At 35.2% G+C, this 24,511-nt stretch overlaps 2 protein-coding genes across 2 annotated transcripts; both read left to right on the top strand.

Moving 5' to 3' along the window:
• The first annotated feature begins 470 nt into the window (after window positions 1-470).
• Window positions 471-1,742, top strand: LOC127546599 (olfactory receptor 11G2-like). The gene has a single exon (XM_051973627.1). The coding sequence runs from the start codon at window positions 762-764 to the stop codon at window positions 1,740-1,742; it is 981 nt and encodes a 326-aa protein (XP_051829587.1). The 5' UTR covers window positions 471-761.
• Window positions 1,743-20,912: 19,170 nt separating this feature from the next.
• Window positions 20,913-21,889, top strand: LOC127552491 (olfactory receptor 11G2-like). Its single transcript, XM_051982994.1, is given in 2 exon segments — window positions 20,913-21,066; window positions 21,069-21,889. Coding segments are annotated over 2 exon segments (975 nt in total).
• Window positions 21,890-24,511: the final 2,622 nt, after the last annotated feature.

The following is a 24,511-nucleotide window of genomic DNA, read 5'->3' as shown; positions in this document are numbered from 1 at the left end:
TGTGTTCCAAAGAGAGAGCCCCTGCAAAGACAGAGGGGGAAAAAAAGGAATATTATATGTGAGCAATAGTACAAATGTCTGTTACTATTAGAGTTCCATCTTTGCAGAGTGGATATTCAGTAAAACTTGAAATCAGTAAAGCCTGTGTTCAAATCTTAAATCAGATATATATTTGCTATGTGACCCTGGAATACTCACGCTGTGCTTACATATCTTTCCCTAAAAATAAGAGAATTTTTGTAAAGTACATTGCAAACCTTTTACATGAAATGTGAATTTAAACAATACTGTACTATTCCCTGTCAAAAAACAGGATGTTTCAAATCAGAAATATTTGTTACATTTTTGTTGTTGCTGTAAATTTTAAAATAAAAACATTAACAAAAAAGAAAGGAGGGAAGGGAACTTCTGTTGAAGGTAATGATATGGATTTGAGGGAGAAAGTGACATAGAACTTCCTTGGAGGATAATGTAGCATCAGCCTAAGTTTTGACTGGAATGTGAAACAGAAGCTGGATTGTGGAAATCTATGTTTTTCATGTCTCTATTATAACCCATTCTATAGTTGAATAATTGAAGAACATCCCCATAAAAGTTTTTTTTCTTTTTTGTTGTTGTGTTCTGTTGTCCTTTTTTTTTTGAACCTTCTGCATTGTTCTATATGAAATAATAGTCATAAGAGTTCTAGAAATGGAAGAATCCTTAATAATTCTTCAAAATTAGATGCTCTGTGAAAGATAAGGAATGGGGCAGCCTGTGTCATGGTCATTTCTGTCTTTTCCATAGAGTCTGGAGCCATGAATGTATCAGGAGGAAACAGAGTGACTGAGTTCATCCTTCTGAGCTTTCCTTGCCCTAGGGAAATACAAATCCTCCTCTTTGGGGTGTTCTCTCTGACCTATGTCTTGACCCTCATGGGGAACGGGTCAATCATCTGTGCAGTGAGGTTGGATCAACACCTTCATGTCCCCATGTACATCCTGCTGGCCAACTTCTCTTTCTTGGAAATCTGCTACATTAACACCACTGTTCCTAACATGTTAGCTAACTTCCTCTCTGAGACCAAGACCATTTCTTTCACTGCCTGTTTTCTCCAGTTCTACTTCTTCTTTTCTACAGGTGCCACAGAAACCTTCTTTCTATCCCTCATGGCTTTTGACAGGTACCTAGCCATCTGTCAACCTTTGCACTACCCCACAATCATGACAGGACATTTTTGCATCAAGCTAATATTCCTCTGCTGGGTGAGTGGTTTCCTCTACTTTCCAGTCCCTATTTGCTTCATGACTCAATTACCTTTCTGTGGTCCAAATATTATTAATCACTTTCTCTGTGACCCGGGACCCCTGTTGGCTCTGTCTTGTGCCCCTACCCCAGGGATTGAACTTTCTTATGCTATCCTAAATTGTCTCCTCATCTTTGTAACCTTCCCTTTTATCCTTGCATCCTACACATTAGTATTCAGAGCTGTCTTGAAAATTCCTTCAGCAACTGGCAGGAAGAAGGCCTTCTCCACTTGTGGCTCCCACGTGATTGTGGTCTCCCTGTTCTATGGGACCCTCATGGTCATGTACATCAGCCCCAACTCTGGAAATACCACTGGTTCACAAAAAATTTTCACTTTATTTTACTCAGTAGTGACTCCACTGGTGAATCCCCTGATCTACAGCCTGCGTAACAAGGAAATGAAGACTGCTCTAAAAAAATTCCAGATGAGAATAAAAACCATCCATGGAAGATGAAACATGTTTAGTGTATTTCCCTACAGTATTTATCTGATCTCTTGCCCTGTTCTCAATCAGGTGCTGCCATTTCCTTGCATATAGCTGTGAAATCAGGACTTAGTCCTCCATTATTATAATTCTCTGTCCAATCAGGTGACACTAGCAGAGCATATAAATGAATAGTGGATAATGAACTATACTTGGAATAAGAAATACCTATCTTTAAATTCCACCTGTAAAATATAGTAGCTTTGTGACTCTTGGAAAAGTTTTTTTAACTTTCCTGAGTCTGTTTCTTCATCAAGAAAAATGAATGACACCCTTAACAATCTCTAAGTTCCCTTTCAATTCAAAATCACTTATCCTAAGCAAATTAAGACTGGCTCAGAATGAAATTCACATTACTATACTCTGACTGCTGTCTTTTTATTTTTAGCTATGTTTCTGAATGTATTTACCCACCCTGATTTCTGATAACTTGTTACTTTCTCCTTTGTTGTATGTGATTCTTTGTGTCCTTTTTTGGCATTTTCTTATAAAGATATTGGAATGGTTTGCATTTCCTCTCAGGAAAGAGCCATGATGGCAGAAAAAAGGCAGCAACTCACCTGAACTCTCCCCAAAACATCTCCAAATATCTTTAAATAATGCTACATAACAATTCCTGGAGTGGCAAAATCCACAAAATGACAGGGTGAAATAATTTTCCAACCAAAAACAACTTAAAAGCTGCTGCTGTTAACTATTCTCCAATTGATAATGGTCAAAGGATATGAACAGACAATTTTCAGACAAAGAAATTGAAACTATTTCTAGCATATGAAAAGATGCTCCAAGTAATTATTAATCAGAGAAATGCAAATTAACACAATTCTGAGATACCACTATATACCTGTCAGATTGACTAAGATGACAGGAAAAGATAATGCTGAATGTTGGAGGAGATGTGGGAAAACTGGGATACTGATACGTTGTTGGTGGAAATGTGAATACATCCAGCCCTTCTGGAAAGAGATTTGGAACTATGCTCAAAAAGTTACTAAACTGTGCATATCCTTTGATCCACCAATGTTACTACTGGGCTTATATCCCAAAGAGATTTTAAAGAAGGGAAAGGGATCTGTATGTGCAAGAATATTTGTGGCAGGTCTCTTTGTTAGTGGCCAGAAACTGGAAACTGAGTGGATGCCCATCAATTGAAGAATGGCTGAATAAATTGTGGTATATGAATGTTATGGAATATTATTGTTCTGTAAGAAATGACCAGAAGGATGGAATGGCTGAATAAATTGTGGTATATGAATGTTATGGAATATTATTGTTCTGTAAGAAATGACCAGCAGGATGATTTTAGAAAGGCCTGGAGAGACTTACATGAACTGATGCTAAGTGAAATGAACAGGACCAGGTGATCATTATATTCTTCAACAACAGTACAATTCTGATGGACATGGCTCTCTTCAACACTGAAATGAACCAAATCAGCTCCATTTGTTCAATAATGAATAGAACCAGCTACACCAGCGAAAGAACTCTGGGAAATGAGTATGAATATAGCATTCCCAATCCCTCTATTTTTGTCCACCTGCATTTTGATTTCCTTCACAGGTTAATTGTACATTATTTCAAAGTCCGATTCTTCTTGTGCAGCAAAATAACTGTATGGATATGTATATGTGTATATATATATATTGTACTTAACATATACTTTAACATATTTAACATGTATTGGTCTACCTGCCATCTGGGGGACAGGTTGGGGGAAGGAGGGAAAAATTGGAACAGAAGGTTTTGCAATTGTCAGTGCTGAAAAATTAGCCATGCATATATCTTGTAAATAAAAAGTTATAATTTTTTTTAAAAGCTGCTGCTGTTGCTGCTTCCAGAGCTCTCAACCCACAGATGGTAAAAAGGCTCCAACAACTGGTCAAAAGGAGATTAAAGGGTTTCTTTACTAGCTCTGGTGAGAGTATTCTGTTGTTTTGTCCATAATCAGTTACAGATCACAATGCTAAGTGGCAGTCCCAGGAGGAGCGCTAAACACACCAGATCTTGAAGCTGGAGTGGAGCAGAGCCTATTGTCACAGTACTAGAGCAGGAAAAAAAAGGATGTTTTGTCACTTACAAACCACAGCACAAGCCACGAGAGTAGTAAATACAGTTCTCCTTAGATAATTCCTTCTTGAAGGAATTGAAAACTTACTGGTCCCAATTAGTATCTCTGAAAAAATTTGCATAAATTCCCTGAAACAGTATGTCCTCCACCCTAGAAGCAAAGCCCTACTTTAACAAAGAGTTAAAAGTCAAGATATAGGCTAGAAAAATAGTTGTTGTAATTCTGAAAGTGAATGACATAAGCTTACTCATAAAACAGAACTAGGAAACAGAATAGATTAGAAATCAGAATTGAACAATATGTTGTTCACAAGAGACACACTTGAAACAGAAAGACACATACAGAGTTAAAATGAAAGGTTGGAGCAGAATCTAATATGCCCCAGCTAAACTATATTTTAAAAAGGCAAGGATAACAATGACCTCAGATAAAACAAAAACAAACATAGATCTGATTAAAAGGGAAAATCAGGAAAACTATATTTTGCTAAAAAGGTAACATAGAAAATGAAGTAATGTAAAATTTTTCATATTTCTCTGATAAAAGCTTAATTTCTTAAATTATAGACTAAGTATACAACTATATCAACTTTGTAAAAAAAATTAATAATAATATAAAATAAGAGCCATTCCCTAATTGAAAGATCATAAAGCATATAAACAATCAATTTTTCAGAAGAAGAAATGAAAGCTATCTATAATCACAAGTCACTGTTGATTAGAAACAGGTAAATTAAAATAATTCCAAGATAACACTACTCACCTATGAGAAATAACAAATGCTGGAAAGATGAGAGGAAAATAGATAATAATCAATTGTTGATTGTATAGTGAATTGGTCCAATCATTTTGGGAATAATGAAGAATTCAAAGAGAATTGAGAAGACTTGCAGGAAATAATATCATAACTTCAAGTTTGCAGAATTATGTTGATTTTTGGCCAAAATAGTAGATAGGAAAAAAAAAACAATCAAAACATGGACATTCTAATCAATAAAATGAATTACTGAGACCTCAGAAGGCTCTTAAAGTATACTTCCACATATCAGAGGAATGATGAATTATAGGAATGGAATGAGTCACAGATTGGCAAATGTGGCCAATGTTAAAATTTGATTTATATAACATATACTTCTTTATTACAATGAAAGTATTCTGCTATGATAACGAGGAATCATTAAAGCCAAGTTGAGTTTTTTCTTAAAAGCATCAATAAAACTTGTATTAAAAAATAAATTACTATGTGTTCAAAATCTGTAATAGATTATTCAGTCAAAAATGAATAAATACAACTTGTATTGTTTACTGTTATATAGCTACACAAAAAAGATTCAATGACTTTGCAATCTTTACGCAATGAATGAGTGAACACTGAATAAGTAGCTTTATGTTCCAGTACTATCAAATTATGTTGATTTTCATCATTTTTGCCAATTTGGTGGATTTGAGATAGTACATCAAAACAGATTTCAATTTCATCTCTGATTATCAAGAAGATCAAGTGTTTTTCCCCACAAGTGATTAATGACAATGTATATTTTCTTTTCTGAAAATTATTCATGCCCTTTGACATTTTTCTATTGTGAGTTAGTTAATCTTAATAGTTTCTTGTATGTTTTATAGGGAAAGATTTTTTTATCAGTTATATTAACCATTAATATTTCCACAATGTTGTACTTTTATTTAATAGGAAAATGTTAATGAAATCAAATCCACACATGCGTGTTTGTTTCTACTATTTGTTTAATAGGTACTAAAGTCATTCCCCTCTGACAGTGGAGATAAATACTTTATTTTATTATCTTCTTGGACAGAATTGTCTCACTTTTGTATTTACATTCCCAGGGGCTAACAAGATGTTGAGTGCATAGTAGCTGCTTAATACATGCTTGTTGATTGATGTGTGATTCCTTTGTCATTACATTTATTATTTGGGCAAATATAAGATGTGGGATTAAACTAACTTCCAACCTAGCTGGTACTTTCTTCCCCCCCAAAAAAAATTGTCATATAACCTAATTTGTTACATAATGAAGCTTTCCCCAAGTTTTATATTATGTGATTATCTGTCTACTACTATATTTTTCCTCTTCCCTATTTTTTCCCTTTGCCAGATAGCTTTGATGATAACCACTTTTCAGTATATTTTCAAAGTTTGGAAATGTAACATTTTCTTCATGAGTTTTATTATATTTTTGTTCATTTTTTTCCATTATGACTTTAACCAGTTCATTTCTTCTAGTTTGCCTCTACAACTTCTTTCATATTTGTACCTTTCTCTCAACTCACAATCATTACTACCTTCAACAGCTTTTACAAGTAAGCATATATTAGGCATCTATGATGTCCCAAATTCTGTATTAAGTCTGAGTAAATAAAGAAAATAAGTGTCCTTGCCTTCTAGAAGTTTATAATCTAATGTAAACAACTATGTGCAATTAAATAATATACAGAATAAATTTGACATGATCTCAAAGGGAAAACACAACAATTAAAAGGGAATAGGAAATATTTCTTGCAGGAGGCAAAGTTTGCCAATAGCCTCCTAATTGGATTTCTGGTTTTCTTTCTCTCTTTCTTTAAGAATCAGTCTTCACAAAGTTGCCTAAATAATCACCCTAAAAGCATAAGCATATCCACATCACCTCCTATAACTCTGCAAGGCCCTCTAGGATTTTTAGTAATATATAAATATGCATGTGTGTACATGTATACCTATAGACATACACTAAAAAAGAAATGAAAAACTTGAATAATTTTTTTGGAAAAATAGATTATCATAAATATTGAATGGGAATAGAAAGGAGAGGTGAGTTCAGTTCATTTATAATTACTATTATGATTATTAATTTTGCATTTCCCTCTATCCTATACTTTCTCTTCTCTTTGTTTCTCCTCTTCTCTTTAAAAGTTGTGTTGATTTTGACTAATCCTTCCTTAATTTATCCTTTCTTCTATTCCTTCTCTTTCAATTAATCCCTTTGCCTCCCATTTTCCTATTGAGTAAAATGCATTTGTGTACTGAACTGTGAGGGTGTATGCATACTTTTGTGTGGGTTTATTCTGACCTTTGACCAGTTAAGTCAAGAGTGAGATTCAAGTATTGTTCACTCCCCCCTACACAATCATTCCTCCCTGTTTTACAACTTCTGCTTACATACCTCATTTATATGAGATAATTTTGCCCATTCTTATTCTCCTTTTCTTCCTTGTAACAAGTTCACTTTCTCTTACTTTCCATTTTTCTTTTAAAATTAGTAAAATGAAATAGAATTATTTCCAGGTCCTCTGCTTAATTCAACTCCCTCTGTCACCACTTGATGGTGACATCAAAAAAAGCTCTAAAGGAATAAATATATCTTCTCTCCATATTAGAATGTAAACAATTTAAACTTGTTTAATTCTTTATGTTTAATTTATGTTATAATGATTGAATATAAACATATATATATATAAAGAATATATGTTTAACATATATTGGGTTACTTGTCATCTAGGAGAGGAGATGAGGAAGGGGAAGAAAAATTATAATACAAGGTTTTTACAAGGGTTAATGTTGAAAAATTAATCGTGCATATCTTTTGAAAATAAAAAGCTTTAAGAAAAATATTTTTTAAAGAATTTGCAATCCTAAAAAAAAAAAAGTTAAATGACTTAATTATGACATCATAAAATGAAAAATTCATGGAAAGAATGGATTGTGAATTAGATAAAGAATTAGCAGGTGGAATTTATTGCTATTCCTATTATATAGGGAATGATATGCACAAAGGCACAAAAATAGGACAATACAGTAATTATCAAACAATAATGAGTGATTGACTGGAGGATCCAACCCAATAGAATGTGAGATCCTTGATGTCATAAATAATTTTACCTTTCTTTGTATACCAGTGTCCAGTACAGTGTTTAATATATCATAATAAGCACCAAATAGATACTTGTTGATGATGAATATGATAAGGTTGTCCCTTTAGACAGATTGAAGAAATCTGTGTATGACTGTATTTAGATAATTACAATTGTAGAATCAGAGAAGTTCTATAGCTAACAGTTCTAAATCAGTGTACATAAAAACCACAGAATCAGAGAATTTTAAAATAATGAGTGTTTTAGAACTTCATTAAATAGGGAAGAAAATGAGAAATAGGAAATAAGGCAGTCTGTCCATAGTCATTTCTGTCCTCTCCACAGTCTAGTAGGCTTGAACATATCAGGAGGAAACAGAGCAACTGAATTCATCCTTCTGAGTTTCCTCTGCCCTAGAAAGATACATGTTATGGGTCAGTCTCTGAACTTGAAACAAGGATTCTTACAAGGTGCTAAATCAGTGGAATTGATGAGATGATGGTTTTCTAGTCTAGTGATGGTGATTAAAGTTCTCTAAGTTCAGTATGATTGATTTAATCTTAAAACAAATAATGGTTTCCTAGTTACATAATGAAGCTTTCCCCAAGTTTTATATTATGTGATTATCTGTCTACTACTATATTTTTCCTCTTCCCTATTTTTTCCCTTTGCCAGATAGCTTTGATGATAACCACTTTTCAGTATATTTTCAAAGTTTGGAAATGTAACATTTTCTTCATGAGTTTTATTATATTTTTGTTCATTTTTTTCCATTATGACTTTAACCAGTTCATTTCTTCTAGTTTGCCTCTACAACTTCTTTCATATTTGTACCTTTCTCTCAACTCACAATCATTACTACCTTCAATAGCTTTTACAAGTAAGCATATATTAGGCATCTATGATGTCCCAAATTCTGTATTAAGTCTGAGTAAATAAAGAAAATAAGCGTCCTTGCCTTCTAGAAGTTTATAATCTAATGTAAACAACTATGTGCAATTAAATAATATACAGAATAAATTTGACATGATCTCAAAGGGAAAACACAACAATTAAAAGGGAATAGGAAATATTTCTTGCAGGAGGCAAAGTTTGCCAATAGCCTCCTAATTGGATTTCTGGTTTTCTTTCTCTCTTTCTTTAAGAATCAGTCTTCACAAAGTTGCCTAAATAATCACCCTAAAAGCATAAGCATATCCACATCACCTCCTATAACTCTGCAAGGCCCTCTAGGATTTTTAGTAATATATAAATATGCATGTGTGTACATGTATACCTATAGACATACACTAAAAAAGAAATGAAAAACTTGAATAATTTTTTGGAAAAATAGATTATCATAAATATTGAATGGGAATAGAAAGGAGAGGTGAGTTCAGTTCATTTATAATTACTATTATGATTATTAATTTTGCATTTCCCTCTATCCTATACTTTCTCTTCTCTTTGTTTCTCCTCTTCTCTTTAAAAGTTGTGTTGATTTTGACTAATCCTTCCTTAATTTGTCCTTTCTTCTATTCCTTCTCTTTCAATTAATCCCTTTGCCTCCCATTTTCCTATTGAGTAAAATGCATTTGTGTACTGAACTGTGAGGGTGTATGCATACTTTTGTGTGGGTTTATTCTGACCTTTGACCAGTTAAGTCAAGAGTGAGATTCAAGTATTGTTCACTCCCCCCTACACAATCATTCCTCCCTGTTTTACAACTTCTGCTTACATACCTCATTTATAGTAGATAATTTTGCCCATTCTTATTCTCCTTTTCTTCCTTGTAACAAGTTCACTTTCTCTTACTTTCCATTTTTCTTTTAAAATTAGTAAAATGAAATAGAATTATTTCCAGGTCCTCTGCTTAATTCAACTCCCTCTGTCACCACTTGATGGTGACATCAAAAAAAGCTCTAAAGGAATAAATATATCTTCTCTCCATATTAGAATGTAAACAATTTAAACTTGTTTAATTCTTTATGTTTAATTTATGTTATAATGATTGAATATAAACATATATATATATAAAGAATATATGTTTAACATATATTGGGTTACTTGTCATCTAGGAGAGGAGATGAGGAAGGGGAAGAAAAATTATAATACAAGGTTTTTACAAGGGTTAATGTTGAAAAATTAATCGTGCATATCTTTTGAAAATAAAAAGCTTTAAGAAAAATATTTTTTAAAGAATTTGCAATCCTAAAAAAAAAAAAGTTAAATGACTTAATTATGACATCATAAAATGAAAAATTCATGGAAAGAATGGATTGTGAATTAGATAAAGAATTAGCAGGTGGAATTTATTGCTATTCCTATTATATAGGGAATGATATGCACAAAGGCACAAAAATAGGACAATACAGTAATTATCAAACAATAATGAGTGATTGACTGGAGGATCCAACCCAATAGAATGTGAGATCCTTGATGTCATAAATAATTTTACCTTTCTTTGTATACCAGTGTCCAGTACAGTGTTTAATATATCATAATAAGCACCAAATAGATACTTGTTGATGATGAATATGATAAGGTTGTCCCTTTAGACAGATTGAAGAAATCTGTGTATGACTGTATTTAGATAATTACAATTGTAGAATCAGAGAAGTTCTATAGCTAACAGTTCTAAATCAGTGTACATAAAAACCACAGAATCAGAGAATTTTAAAATAATGAGTGTTTTAGAACTTCATTAAATAGGGAAGAAAATGAGAAATAGGAAATAAGGCAGTCTGTCCATAGTCATTTCTGTCCTCTCCACAGTCTAGTAGGCTTGAACATATCAGGAGGAAACAGAGCAACTGAATTCATCCTTCTGAGTTTCCTCTGCCCTAGAAAGATACATGTTATGGGTCAGTCTCTGAACTTGAAACAAGGATTCTTACAAGGTGCTAAATCAGTGGAATTGATGAGATGATGGTTTTCTAGTCTAGTGATGGTGATTAAAGTTCTCTAAGTTCAGTATGATTGATTTAATCTTAAAACAAATAATGGTTTCCTAGTGATATAATGATTGGCTTATATCAGTATAGAGCTGTAATGTTCTCTCTAAAATATAATCGTTCTCTGGGAACAGGTTTCTTGGGGGGCTTCTGGGAGCAGCCTTCCTTTCAATTCAAAGTAATAATTACTTCAAATGCATCCAGGAGTTAAAAGTCCAGATCCTTTATTGTCTCCTTCAAAATATCCCAGTTAGCTTTCTTAGAGGCCTATCTCTCTCTTTCGTTCTGAGAGCTCCTGTCGCTAGTCCTTTGTCTCTGCCAGTTTCAGCCTCTTGTCCCTCCAAATCCAAAACCTCCAGCCAGCACAAAGGTGGAATATGGAATAAATCTGTCTTGCCTCAGAGAGTGGGCTCCTCCTCTAGTGGGCTTGTCCTTCTGACTTGTGAATCTCCTGGACTTGTGAATCTCCTGGCTGAATCTTGATTTGTGAACCTCCCAGAGCTTCCAGTGGGCTTGTCCTTTTATATGCTCTTTTAGAGGTGTGAACTCTTAAAGGTGTGAAAGGTGTGAACTCTTACATAAGTTACATAAGCACATAGCAATATAATACAGGCTAGTAGTGATGTGACAAATAACATGAATCAACATGCAGAATTATACATGTCCATAAGTCCTAGAAATATTCCAAAAGGAATCTATTATCCATTAGTTCATGTGCCAGGAATCCAATAATTCCTGCAAGTTTTGAAGTCCTGCAATCATCTCATCTTGTGTTAGGGAATCCAATGATTCCTGCTGGTTTTCAAGTCCAGCAACAATCTTTTCTTGTGTTAGGGAATACAATGATTCCTGCAGATTTTGTTCTTAGGTCTTCTCCTTTGTTTCCAGATATTTCTCTTTTTCTGTCTCTCTCTAGGTGCTCACTGCCACCCATGTTTCTTTCTCCATCTGTAGGAATATAAGCAAACCCTCTCTCCCAAGCAGTTAACTTATCTAATTCCCTTTTGTATGATATCTTGGAGCTGGGCTCCACCAATTTTTTGTTTCCCTGGGTCAATCTACATTCTGAGGCCCAGTGGAAGCCTCGGTTGCATTTTGGACATGGGGTTTTGGGTTTTCTCTCACTCTATCTCTGTACCTATATTGAGCTCTTAGCTGTCCAACTTTTCCACACTGAAAACATCGACGAGTTTCTCTAGAAGTCCCTTGCCAAGAGGGACCCTGTCTTCTCATGTTCATCATAGTCTGGGTATAATAAGCACTTGTGTCCACTGTGGCAAAGAGTCTTATGAGCTCCTCTAAAAGAGCATCTTTGTGTAGTCACCATATAATTCTTTTGCAAACCTCATTAGCACTTTCCTTAGCCAGATATCTGGTCATTATTTCTATAGTTGCATTTTCTCCAAAGGTTCTCCAAGGGTGAGAGAAGACCCAAAACCCCATGCAATAAGGGCTTCCACTGGATCTCAGAATGTAGATTGACCCAGGGAAACAAGAGGCAAGGCCCAGCTCAAAGACCTCAAACAAAAAACAGGTGGGGCATGATGGCAGCCAAGATTATATCCAGAGATTCTTTAGAAGCTCAATATTCTGATATGATCAATCAGCAGAGAAGCAATCTTACAGAAGAAAGGGATTACAATTGGGGAGAATACAGGCTTTTTAACCCAACAGAAGAACAATGTCCAGTGTGACCAGCTCCAATGTAATCACCAGGTGATGAGGAGAAATACTGAAAGTGGTAAATAGAAGAGACCAGATGGGTTAACTGCTTAGGGGAAAGGGTTTGTTTGTATTTCTACAGATGGAGAAGGAATCAGATGAGTGCCAACGAGCACATGGAGAGATACAGAAAAAGAGAAAAACCTCAAAACAAAGGAGAAGACCTAAGAAACATTTGACAATGAAAGACCATGGCTGATAATGAGACTGTTAAAGAACTTTAAAACCCGTGGGAACCATTGGATTCCCTAAGATTAAAAAAATTGTTGATAAGACTATTGCAGAACTTCAAAACCAGCAGAAATCATTGGATTTCCTGAGACATGATAAAACTGTTAGAGAACTTCAAAACCCGCAGGAATCATTGGATTCCCTGAGATGAAAAATTGTTGATGAGACTATTGAAGGATTTCAAAATTTGCAGGAATCATTAGATTCCCAACACATGTGAAGTAATGGGCAATAGATTGGTTTTAGACTATTTCTAGGACTTATGAACATATATAATTCCTCATGTTGATTCATGTTGTTTGTTATGTAATATCTGCCATGTTGATGGATTTATGTATACCTGTTTCAAGTGAGACCCTTCAGAAACCCGCTAATCTGGTTTGATTCCCCATTTCTTTTGGTGTTTTCATTTTCCTTCCTGAGATGTCAGGGAGGACATGCTCACCTCCTTTTTTTTGGTGTTTTCACTACTTTTTGAGGAGACAGGGAAGTGTGATCACTTCCTTTTTGGGGTTCTTACCTCCTTGAGAAGTCAGGCAGTGTGTGACCACCTTATGTTTTAAAACAAAAGAAAGCGGGAGATGTTATGGGCCAGAATTCTGAAACCAGGATTCTTACAAGGCGTTACATCAGTGAAAATGATGAAACAATGATTATCTACTTTAGCATGGTGATTAATAATTCTCTAAGTTCAGTATGATTGATTTAATCTTAAAACAAATAATGGTTTCCTAGTGATATAATGATTGGCTTATATCAGTATAGAGCTGTAATGTTCTCTCTAAAATATAATCATTCTCTGGGAACAGGTTTCTTGGGGGACTTCTGGGAGCAGCCTTCCTTTCAATTCAAAGTAATAATTACTTCAAATGCATCCAGGAGTTAAAAGTCCAGATCCTTTATTGTCTCCTTCAAAATAGCCCAGTTAGCTTTCTTAGAGGCCTATCTCTCTCTTTCGTTCTGAGAGCTCCTGTCGCTAGTCCTTTGTCTCTGCCAGTTTCAGCCTCTTGTCCCTCCAAATCCAAAACCTCCAGCCAGCACAAAGGTGGAATATGGAATAAATCTGTCTTGCCTCAGAGAGTGGGCTCCTCCTCTAGTGGGCTTGTCCTTCTGACTTGTGAATCTCCTGGACTTGTGAATCTCCTGACTGAATCTTGATTTGTGAACCTCCCAGAGCTTCCAGTGGGCTTGTCCTTTTATATGCTCTTTTAGAGGTGTGAACTCTTAAAGGTGTGAAAGGTGTGAACTCTTACATAAGTTACATAAGCACATAGCAATATAATACAGGCTAATAGTGATGTGACAAATAACATGAATCAACATGCAGAATTATACATGTCCATAAGTCCTAGAAATATTCCAAAAGGAATCTATTATCCATTAGTTCATGTGCCAGGAATCCAATAATTCCTGCAAGTTTTGAAGTCCTGCAATCATCTCATCTTGTGTTAGGGAATCCAATGATTCCTGCTGGTTTTCAAGTCCAGCAACAATCTTTTCTTGTGTTAGGGAATACAATGATTCCTGCAGATTTTGTTCTTAGGTCTTCTCCTTTGTTTCCAGATATTTCTCTTTTTCTGTCTCTCTCTAGGTGCTCACTGCCACCCATGTTTCTTTCTCCATCTGTAGGAATATAAGCAAACCCTCTCTCCCAAGCAGTTAACTTATCTAATTCCCTTTTGTATGATATCTTGGAGCTGGGCTCCACCAATTTTTTGTTTCCCTGGGTCAATCTACATTCTGAGGCCCAGTGGAAGCCTCGGTTGCATTTTGGACATGGGGTTTTGGGTTTTCTCTCACTCTATCTCTGTACCTATATTGAGCTCTTAGCTGTCCAACTTTTCCACACTGAAAACATCGACGAGTTTCTCTAGAAGTCCCTTGCCAAGAGGGACCCTGTCTTCTCATGTTCATCATAGTCTGGGTATAATAAGCACTTGTGTCCACTGTGGCAAAGAGTCTTATGAGCTCCTCTAAAAGAGCATCTTTGTGTAGTCACCATATAATTCTTTTGCAAACCTCATTAGCACTTTCCTTAGCCAGATATCTGGTCATTATTTCTATAGTTGCATTTTCTCCAAAGGTTCTCCAAGGGTGAGAGAAGACCCAAAACCCCATGCAATAAGGGCTTCCACTGGATCTCAGAATGTAGATTGACCCAGGGAAACAAGAGGCAAGGCCCAGCTCAAAGACCTCAAACAAAAAACAGGTGGGGCATGATGGCAGCCAAGATTATATCCAGAGATTCTTTAGAAGCTCAATATTCTGATATGATCAATCAGCAGAGAAGCAATCTTACAGAAGAAAGGGATTACAATTGGGGAGAATACAGGCTTTTTAACCCAACAGAAGAACAATGTCCAGTGTGACCAGCTCCAATGTAATCACCAGGTGATGAGGAGAAATCCTGAAAGTGGTAAATAGAAGAGACCAGATGGGTTAACTGCTTAGGGGAAAGGGTTTGTTTGTGTTTCTACAGATGGAGAAGGAATCAGATGAGTCCCACGAGCACATGGAGAGATACAGAAAAAGAGAAAAACCTCAAAACAAAGGAGAAGACCTAAGAAACATTTGACAATGAAAGACCATGGCTGATAATGAGACTGTTAAAGAACTTTAAAACCCGTGGGAACCATTGGATTCCCTAAGATTAAAAAAATTGTTGATAAGACTATTGCAGAACTTCAAAACCAGCAGAAATCATTGGATTTCCTGAGACATGATAAAACTGTTAGAGAACTTCAAAACCCGCAGGAATCATTGGATTCCCTGAGATGAAAAATTGTTGATGAGACTATTGAAGGATTTCAAAATTTGCAGGAATCATTGGATTCCCAACACATGTGAAGTAATGGACAATAGATTGGTTTTAGACTATTTCTAGGACTTATGAACATATATAATTCCTCATGTTGATTCATGTTGTTTGTTATGTAATATCTGCCATGTTGATGGATTTATGTATACCTGTTTCAAGTGAGACCCTTCAGAAACCCGCTAATCTGGTTTGATTCCCCATTTCTTTTGGTGTTTTCATTTTCCTTCCTGAGATGTCAGGGAGGACATGCTCACCTCCTTTTTTTGGTGTTTTCACTACTTTTTGAGGAGACAGGGAAGGTGTGATCACTTCCTTTTTGGGGTTCTTACCTCCTTGAGAAGTCAGGCAGTGTGTGACCACCTTATGTTTTAAAACAAAAGAAAGCGGGAGATGTTATGGGCCAGAATTCTGAAACCAGGATTCTTACAAGGCGTTACATCAGTGAAATTGATGAAACAATGATTATCTACTTTAGCATGGTGATTAATAATTCTCTAAGTTCAGTATTATTGATTTAATCTTACAACAAATAATGGTTTCCTAGTGATAAAATGATTGGTTTATATTCAGAGTAGAGCATACAAGCTGGGAGCTCAAGCTCTCAAGAGACATGAGGGAGAGAGAGATTAAATTCCATCTTTGATTAGGCTCCTGGTAGCTGGCCTGGCCTCCTGCACTTCCCCACTGAGACCAAAGCTACTCTGAAGGTCATGAGAAAGCTAACTGAGCACCAGGAGAAGGAGACAATAAAGACTTTTGGATTTTAACACCTGGCTATTCTCATAGTGATTACTCTGCTGAAAGGAAGGTTGCTCAAAGACCTCCAGAAAACTGAATTAAGAACACTACAGATATAGGTCCTGCTCTTTAGGGTATTTATTCTGATCTATATCCTGACCCTGGTAGGGAATGGGTCCATCATTTGTGCAGTAAAGTTAGATCAACACCTCCACACTCCCATATATATTTTACTAGTCCACTGTTCCTTTTTGGAGATCTGTTATGTTAACACCACAGTTCCTAATATGTCAGCAAGACCATTTCCTTTACTACTTCCTTTCTCCAGTTCTATTTTTTTCTTTTTTCCAGATGTCACAGAGCCATTCTTCATGAAAAATGGAGTTGAATGTGATCTTTAAGGCCCATTTTAATTCTAAATCTATAAACAGATGCAAAATAAATAATGACAATAGAATATTCAGAAGGCATACCTAACATTGAAACCTAGAAAAATAATGTAAGCATAATTATGTTGATCCAGAATGTATCCCTGTTAGAGACTGGTCCACACTGCCAAAGTTTCACAGGGAAACTGAAATAGCCCAGGCAATAGCCAAGGTGGTTCATAATTTAGAGAAAATTTATTTTACTGGCCTGGGGCCACAACGGACCTCCAGTAGATGGGTTTTAGTAGGATTCCGTGTCGAACTGAAGTCAGGACAGCCTTATAAGCATTCTTGTTCACCCTTGCTGTCACATTTTGATATTAAACAGTGACTCAACTTTACAGGAGGAAAAATACAATAGCAGATGTTTAACATAGTTTATAGGTCCGGGTTATCCAACAGATAGCCCTCATTGTGGATCAGGCACTTTGAAGTGCAAAACACCTTCTTTCATCTAGCTGAGCAGATTTTTCTCTGTGAGCCTGAGGCCCTTTAACCTAAGATTGAGGGAGGGGAGGGGAGGCCAGTCCTTTGTGCATTTCAAAACTACTAAAAAGAGAATAATATGAATACTAATGATGATGTTGATGATAATGATAATCATGATGATACTAACAATAATAGCTAGCATGTATATGGCACTTTAAAGTTTCAAAAGCACTTTTCATATCACAGCTGATTTCATAAAGCGTGATTCTTACCCATTCCACAGAGAGGAAACTGAGGGCCAGAGAAATTAAATGACTAAATGCTTAGTAAAGCAACAGGACATAGTATTTGAGGCAAGATGTGAACTCAGTCAAGGATTCCTAATTTCAAGTCCAACCTGCTGTCTATTTTGTCATGTGCCTGTTAGCAACTGGACTGAATAGCCCTTAGAGGTACCAAGCTGACACAATAAATTGAGCCCTAGACCTAGGTTGAAGAAGAAATTAGTTTAAATACAGCCTTGCACACTTAATAGAATAATTGTCTATTAAGTGGACAAATCACTTAATTTGTATATCTCAGTTTCTTCATTTTTAAAATGGGGATGAGAAAAGAGTATCCATATCTCATGATTGTTGTGAGTATAAATAAGATAGTATTTGCACCATTGTTCAGTTGCAACAATTTATCCCTTCCCAGAACATTATCATGGAAATGTAATGGAGGATCCAAACCCAGAGCCTTAGAGCCAGATAAAAAGCAAGTGGGAGAAAAGAAGAGAAAGAAAAGATTGGGGATTCTCCTCAGCTAAAAGCTTAACCACCTACATATTCTAAGAGCAGTGAGATGAATTTTCAACCAAATTGAAACATACTCTGATTTGAGAATTGCAAGAAAATGTGGGTATTTTGTTCCTCAAGACTAATCGGCTCCCAAGAGAGGTAAAAAGTTTAATATAATTAATAATCAAACTTGTAAGCTTTCTGAGAAAAATTCAACCTTTCCCAAGGCTATTTTGCCCTTACCTGACTTCTATAATAAGTCTTAGTCCTATGGCACACAATTCACTGACCCTTGAGACAACCACTCAATCTCTTACTCTCCCTAAACAGCATTTGCCTAGGACATCATATGCTCTCAGATTCTATCTTCCTCTCAATGTACACCCTAGGACATCTACACAGGTGCCTTCCCTACCTGGAAGTGAGAAGAGAGGATCATAAAACACAGACCATAAATGGGATTCTAAGGTTTGTCTCTTGCCTCTACCTCTGTGTAGCTGTAAATAAACAATGATAAGAAATGACTTAAACTTTGGTGAATCTAAAAAGACTCTTCTTTGCTATGAAGGCAAAAAATGGAATCATAGGAGTTTAAGAGGGAGAAATGAGTGAATGTTGAATATTTAGATTCAATGGGTCTTTTTTTCACCTAGATATCTTTAAGGGTCCCCAAGATAGGATAATTGATTGATATTTTATCATATACACAGATTTGGAAATTATTTAGAAGAAAAAAGTAATAGATCCTGAAGTTCTAAAGAAATGAACCCCTACCACTTATTTGGATCAACTAACTCCATGGTACAACTGTGGACAAAACACTCTATCAGAGGAAGCCATCCAGATGCTCAAAGATCACTAAGTAAGTAATATGGAAAATTATTTTGTAGTCTCTGATAGGAACACTTTTCATTGGTATTCTCCTTAATGTCTTTTTCTGATTTGTTTTGTTTTATTTTATTACCTTTTCTTATACTAACTGTTCTAGTGTCCTGGGATCCACTTATCCTTCTGAATTAAAATTTTTTACTGCTTGTTCTACCTTTATAAGCCAATGTTGCTCAGAGATTAAAAGGAAAGCTTAGTCAGTGATAAAAAAAAAATTTGAAAGCCCCTCCAAAATAAAATAAAATAATTTTTTAAAAATAAAAAAAAAATTTTAAAAATTGAAAGCCCCTAAAAATCTCCCCTGATTAAAATTATCCTGAACCAATGCTGGGGTCTGAAATTTTCTAAGTCACTGGGTACACTAGGACCAGTCCTTAGAAGTGATAATTTGATGTAATCTGAAATAATCATGTGCTGTGGAGAAAAAAACACTGGATTTAAGAGTCAGAAGATGTGAATTAAAATCACAAATCTTATACTAACTTAAATATAAAACCATGGCCAAGTTATTTTACCTCTCTGAGCCTCAGTTTTTCACAGGTAAAATGGGATGAATAATATCTTTCATGACTACCTCATAGGAGACTTCTGAGGAAAATGCATTATAAAATTTAAGACCCATATAAATAAAAGATATTTTTACACTTGACTTTAGCAGAGTTTCTTAGCACCACTAGTTGAAATTCCAAGTACATTTCCTAATAAAGACATTAGCAAATAGTTATTTTAGTGTCCTAAGCATCATATTATGTATCTTAAACATACTTATGAAAAACACAGGCTTTAATGGTCTGAAATGAGAGCATATATGGGGAAATACAAGTTTAGTTCTAAGCCATCTTCATCACCATCATGGCACAGATATAGTTCATTAAAGTTTGCAAAGTGCTTTACACAATACTAATTACAATTCTGTAAAATAAGTGTTATTATTCCTATCTTACAAATGAGGATAGTGAGGTTGAGAAAGGTTAAATCACAGCTGTTAAGTGGCTGAGTCAGGATTTAAACTTGAATTTTCCTGATTCAAATTTCAGGGTTTCATGTAGCACTAATACATGTGCTACATAGATGAGTAATAAAAAGTATAATCTCTTACTTGTTGATAAGTTTGGAATGGTTTGCACTGGTATTGTTATCTATCTTTTTTTCTGGTGTTTATGTCATATACAATACTGTGAGCTCCAGGGATGTGAGAGAATATTATGTCTTAGACTGTCTTGCATTCCTTTTCAAAGCTTCAAGCATGACACATTACAGATTTTTGCATTTTCAATAATTACTTTTTTAAAACTTTATAATCATTAAAAATCAATATATATATAAAGTTGACACTCATATGGAAAGCTAAGATTTACTGATATCACTGTTTACTCACTTGAGTCACTTAGGAATCATAAAAAACACTAAGTGAATGAAGCATTTATCAAGTAATTGCTATAAGCAAAACACTGTGCTAAGTGTTAGGAATACAAATAGCAAAGAAAGACAGTCTCTTCATGGGATTTATATTTTAATGGGAAGTTAGCACACATAAAAGAAGGTAAATTATCAGATTTAACAGAGGAGACAACTAAAGCTGAGAGATTAAATAATTTCTTCTTTCCTATCTGATTGAGAATAAAATCACAAAAATAAAATCATTTAAAATATTATATTACAAATAAATGTATAGCTATAATCTAATTTGATCCTTACAACAAACCAATAAATCAGAAACTCCAGGCATCTTATCTCTATTTTACAGGTAAGATTTAGAAAAGTTGAATGACTTACTTTTGATATCATAGAAGGAAGACTTCATGGGAAAAAATGAAATGTGAATTTGATATTGAAATAGGAGATGGAAATTATTATTATTCCTATTATAAAGGTTGTTATATGCACAAAGGTACAAATTTTGACTGTAATATCTTCCCCAATAGAATGTGAGATAGTTGATGTCAGAAACAATTTTTACCTTTCTTTATATACCAGGTGTCCAGCACAGTGTTTAATACATAGCAAGAACTTAATAAATGCTTGTTGTTAATGAATATAATTTGGTTGTATCTGATAGCCAGCTTACAAAAATATGTGTATGTTTGTTTGGAGGTAATTAAAATTTTTGAATCAGGAGAGGTTTTATAACCAACAGTTCTAAATTGGTGTATACAAAACCACAGAATCAGAGAATTTTAGAATAATGAGTATTTAGAGATTCATTAAATTGGGCTGGGGGGGAAATGAGAAATAGGAAATAAGGTAGATTTGTCATGGTCATTTCTGTCCTCTCCACAGGTCTATTAGGCTTGAATATGTCTGAAGAAAACAGAGTGACTGAATTCATCCTTCTGAGTTTTCCATGCCCCAGAGAGATGCAGATCTTACTCTTTGGAGTGTTCACTCTGACCTATGCCCTGACCCTGGTAGGAATGGATCCATCATTTGTGCAGTAAAGTTAGATCAACACCTCCACTCTCCTATGTATATTTTACTAGCCCACTTTTCCTTCTTGGAGATCTGTTATGTTAACACCACAGTTCCTAATATGTTGGCAAATTTCCTTTCTGAGACCAAGACGATTTCCTTCACTGCTTGCTTCCTCCAGTTCTACTTTTTCTTTTCTACAGGTGTCACAGAGCCATTCTTCTTATCTCTCATGGCTTTTGATAGATACCTAGCCATTTGTCAGCCTCTGCATTACCCCACAATTATGACTGGACGTTTTTGTATCAAACTAGTGCTTTTTTGCTGGGTAACTGGCTTTCTCTGCTTCCCCATCCCTATCTATTTTATGTCTCAATTGCCCTTCTGTGGCCCAAATGTCATCGATCACTTTATCTGTGATCCAGGGCCCCTGATTTCTTTGATATGCATCCATGCTCCAGTAATTGAGCTTTCTTTTTCAATTATACCCTCTCTTGCCATCTTCCTCACTTTCCCTTTCATTCTTGGATCCTATACTCTGGTATTCAGAGCTGTATTACGAGTCCCTTCAGCAGCTGGAAGGAAAAAGGCTTTTTCCACTTGTGGGTCCCATCTGACTGTGGTCTCTCTGTTCTTTGGAACTGTCTTGGTCATGTATATCACACCCACATCAGGACATATAACCACAACACAAAAGATTATCACCTTGTTTTACTCAGTGTTTACCCCACTTGTGAATCCTCTGATTTACAGCCTTAGGAACAAAGAGATGAAGTCTGCCTTAAGAAAAGTACAGATGAGCATGAAAATTCTAAATAAATGAGATATTGAGATTCTTAAACTGCCTTCTTTTCTTATCCCTAATCACTCCCTAATTGGATGTAACTATTTCTCTACATCTTGACCCATACCTCAAGGGTATCATGCATTCCCTAAAAATATTCATTGTCTCATTAAGGAAAAAATAAACCAGACTTCGGTTCACAATTAAGTTCACATACTTGTACTCTCCCAGATGACCCATGGCTTGGCAGACATGTCTGAGATAAAGAAAGCAAGATGAAGAGAAGCTAAATGACCTTCCCCCAGGGGTTCAATGGGAAGAATGTTGGGTATCAACACAAAAGACTTGGGTTTGAAGCCTGGCTCTAACATTTTCCATACAACTTTAGGCAATTGACAACCATTTCCTTCATCTCTAAATTGAAAGACTAGGAAGAAATCATGAAGTCATAGGTTTAGATGTGCAAAGGCCCTCAGAAGTCATCTTCAAAAAGCTCGATGAAACTGAGATCCACAGAGACAAAGTGATTTGACCAAAGATGCACAATAGTGAAAGACAAGGTTTGACCTGGGGCCATCTGACTCCAAGACCACAACTTTTTCAGCACACCCCTATGATGCCTTTAAATTATCTTCCAAATCTAAATTTGTTATTCTTTGATCTTAAGGCTTTACCTACTTAAGAACAGCTAGGTGGCACATAGGCCCTGCAGGAAGGAGGACTTGAGTTAAAATATGACCTCAAATAGTTACTATTTGATTTTGAGCAAATCACTTAACCCCCAATTCTCACACACAAAAAAACAAAAAACTTTTCTTACTCTGGTTTTTGAAACAACCCTGTGCCTTGAATTCATATTTGACTTTCTTAATTCCTGACTGTTGTACCTCTTTTGATTATTTGGTAACTTCATGCTCTTTCAAGGACCTGGATTCCTTTACTCTTAATAAAGACATACTCCACTAACCAGATTGCACTGTTTCATTCCATGAAAATTTCATATTATGTGAAATTATGTAAATTAAAGAGAAGAGTTAGTTCCACAGGAACAATTTTTATGCCATTACAATATGGGAATAGCAGACCAAAGGAAGTGATTCCTCACTAGGATTCAAAATCAAATTCAGATTATTGCCAACCACTCAGTTTTAATATCTGATGATGGGGAATGGTGCAGTTTTATCAGACTACGGCATAGTAGGAGGCAGAGAGGTGATAGGACAATTCAATAATTTGTTGCAATCTTAATTTACATTAATAAAGTCATTCAGGATCTGGAATTGTAATGATCATAACTCAATATATCCTGCCCTGGTGACACCCCATCAGGAGAATAAAGCTCAAATCTGGGGTCCATCTTTTAGAAATGATACTAAGATACTAGAGAACATCCTCAGTATGGGAAATGATTTTATAAAAATAAAGTTAAGAGACTGAAAATGTTAAAGTATGGGGGGACATGAGGGTGAGAGAGGAATGATTCCTGAGGGAGAAATCTTAACTTTCTTTGAGTTCTTGAAGCATGATAATGTAATAATGAAGGACTACACTTGCTCCATAACATTCTAAAGAGCAGATTTTGGAACAATAAATGGTAAATAAATAAATAAATATAAAAAATAAAAATAAAAAGGCAATTTAGACTAAGTAATGGGCAAAGTGTTCCTAACAATTCAAAGTTTCCAGATTAGAATAGACTATCTAGTATTCTGATGGAAGTGGATCTCTTCGATAAAGAGAGCTAATTCGGTTTCAATTGATCAAGGATGGACAGAAGCAGCTACACTCAAAGAAAGAACACTGGGAAATGAATATAAAGTGCTTGCATTTCTGTTTTTCTTCTCAGGTTATTTATACCTTCTGAATCCAATTCTCCTTGTACAACAAGAGAACAGTTCAGTTCTGCACACATCTATTGTATCTAGGCTATACTGTAACCTATTTAACATATAAAGGACTGCTTGCCATCTGGGGAAGGGGGTAGAGGGAGGGACGGGGAAAATCGGAACAGAAGTGACTGCAAGGGATAATGCTGTAAAAAATTACTCTGGCATGGGTTCTGTCAATAAAATGTTTTTAAAAAAATAGACTATCTAATAAAGACCTCATTAGAGGCCTTCAAGAAAAAGTCAAATAAGCCCTTATTGGGATGTGTCTAGAGACCTCCTTCCAAACCAAATATAACCTATTTACTTCACTTGTATACTTGGTATACAAGCTGTTCTCATTCAACTCAACTGCAACTCAATTTTTGTAATCATCAAAACAAATTTATCCATCTTGTCAAAAATAGTGGGACAGTCTGCCAAATATTTTGCTAAAAGTGCCATTCATTTAAGTTATCAATTTCAATAGCTCATTCATAAAAAGAAGTGATTTAGTCTGGAATTTAGTCTAGACCTTTGATAAGAAAACATTGGCGTTATTTTGTTGTTGAGTATTGTAATTATTTAATCAATATTTTGATAATTTTGCTGTATAATTAATAATTTAATTGCCTAGTTAACAACTTAATTACTATTGTAGTGAGCAAGTATCATTTTTTATTAAACATATCACCCCAGATTGTGATTTAACTGAGGTCACATAGCAAGCTGTATATGCTGGTGTTAGAGCTAAAAATTTTGTATAATTTTAATTTTTAAATCTTATTTTAAAGTT

The sequence above is a fragment of the Antechinus flavipes genome, chromosome 2 (assembly GCF_016432865.1).
Source record: "Antechinus flavipes isolate AdamAnt ecotype Samford, QLD, Australia chromosome 2, AdamAnt_v2, whole genome shotgun sequence".
NCBI classification, from domain to species: Eukaryota; Metazoa; Chordata; class Mammalia; order Dasyuromorphia; family Dasyuridae; genus Antechinus; species Antechinus flavipes.
Note: the sequence above shows the minus strand (reverse complement) of the source record. Positions and strands in the feature narration are given on the sequence as shown.

What these genes read in the sequence shown, in the direction of transcription:
- LOC127546599 (XM_051973627.1), top strand. Translation starts at nt 762, where the DNA reads ATGGTCATTTCTGTCTTTTCCATAGAGTCTGGAGCCATGAATGTATCA.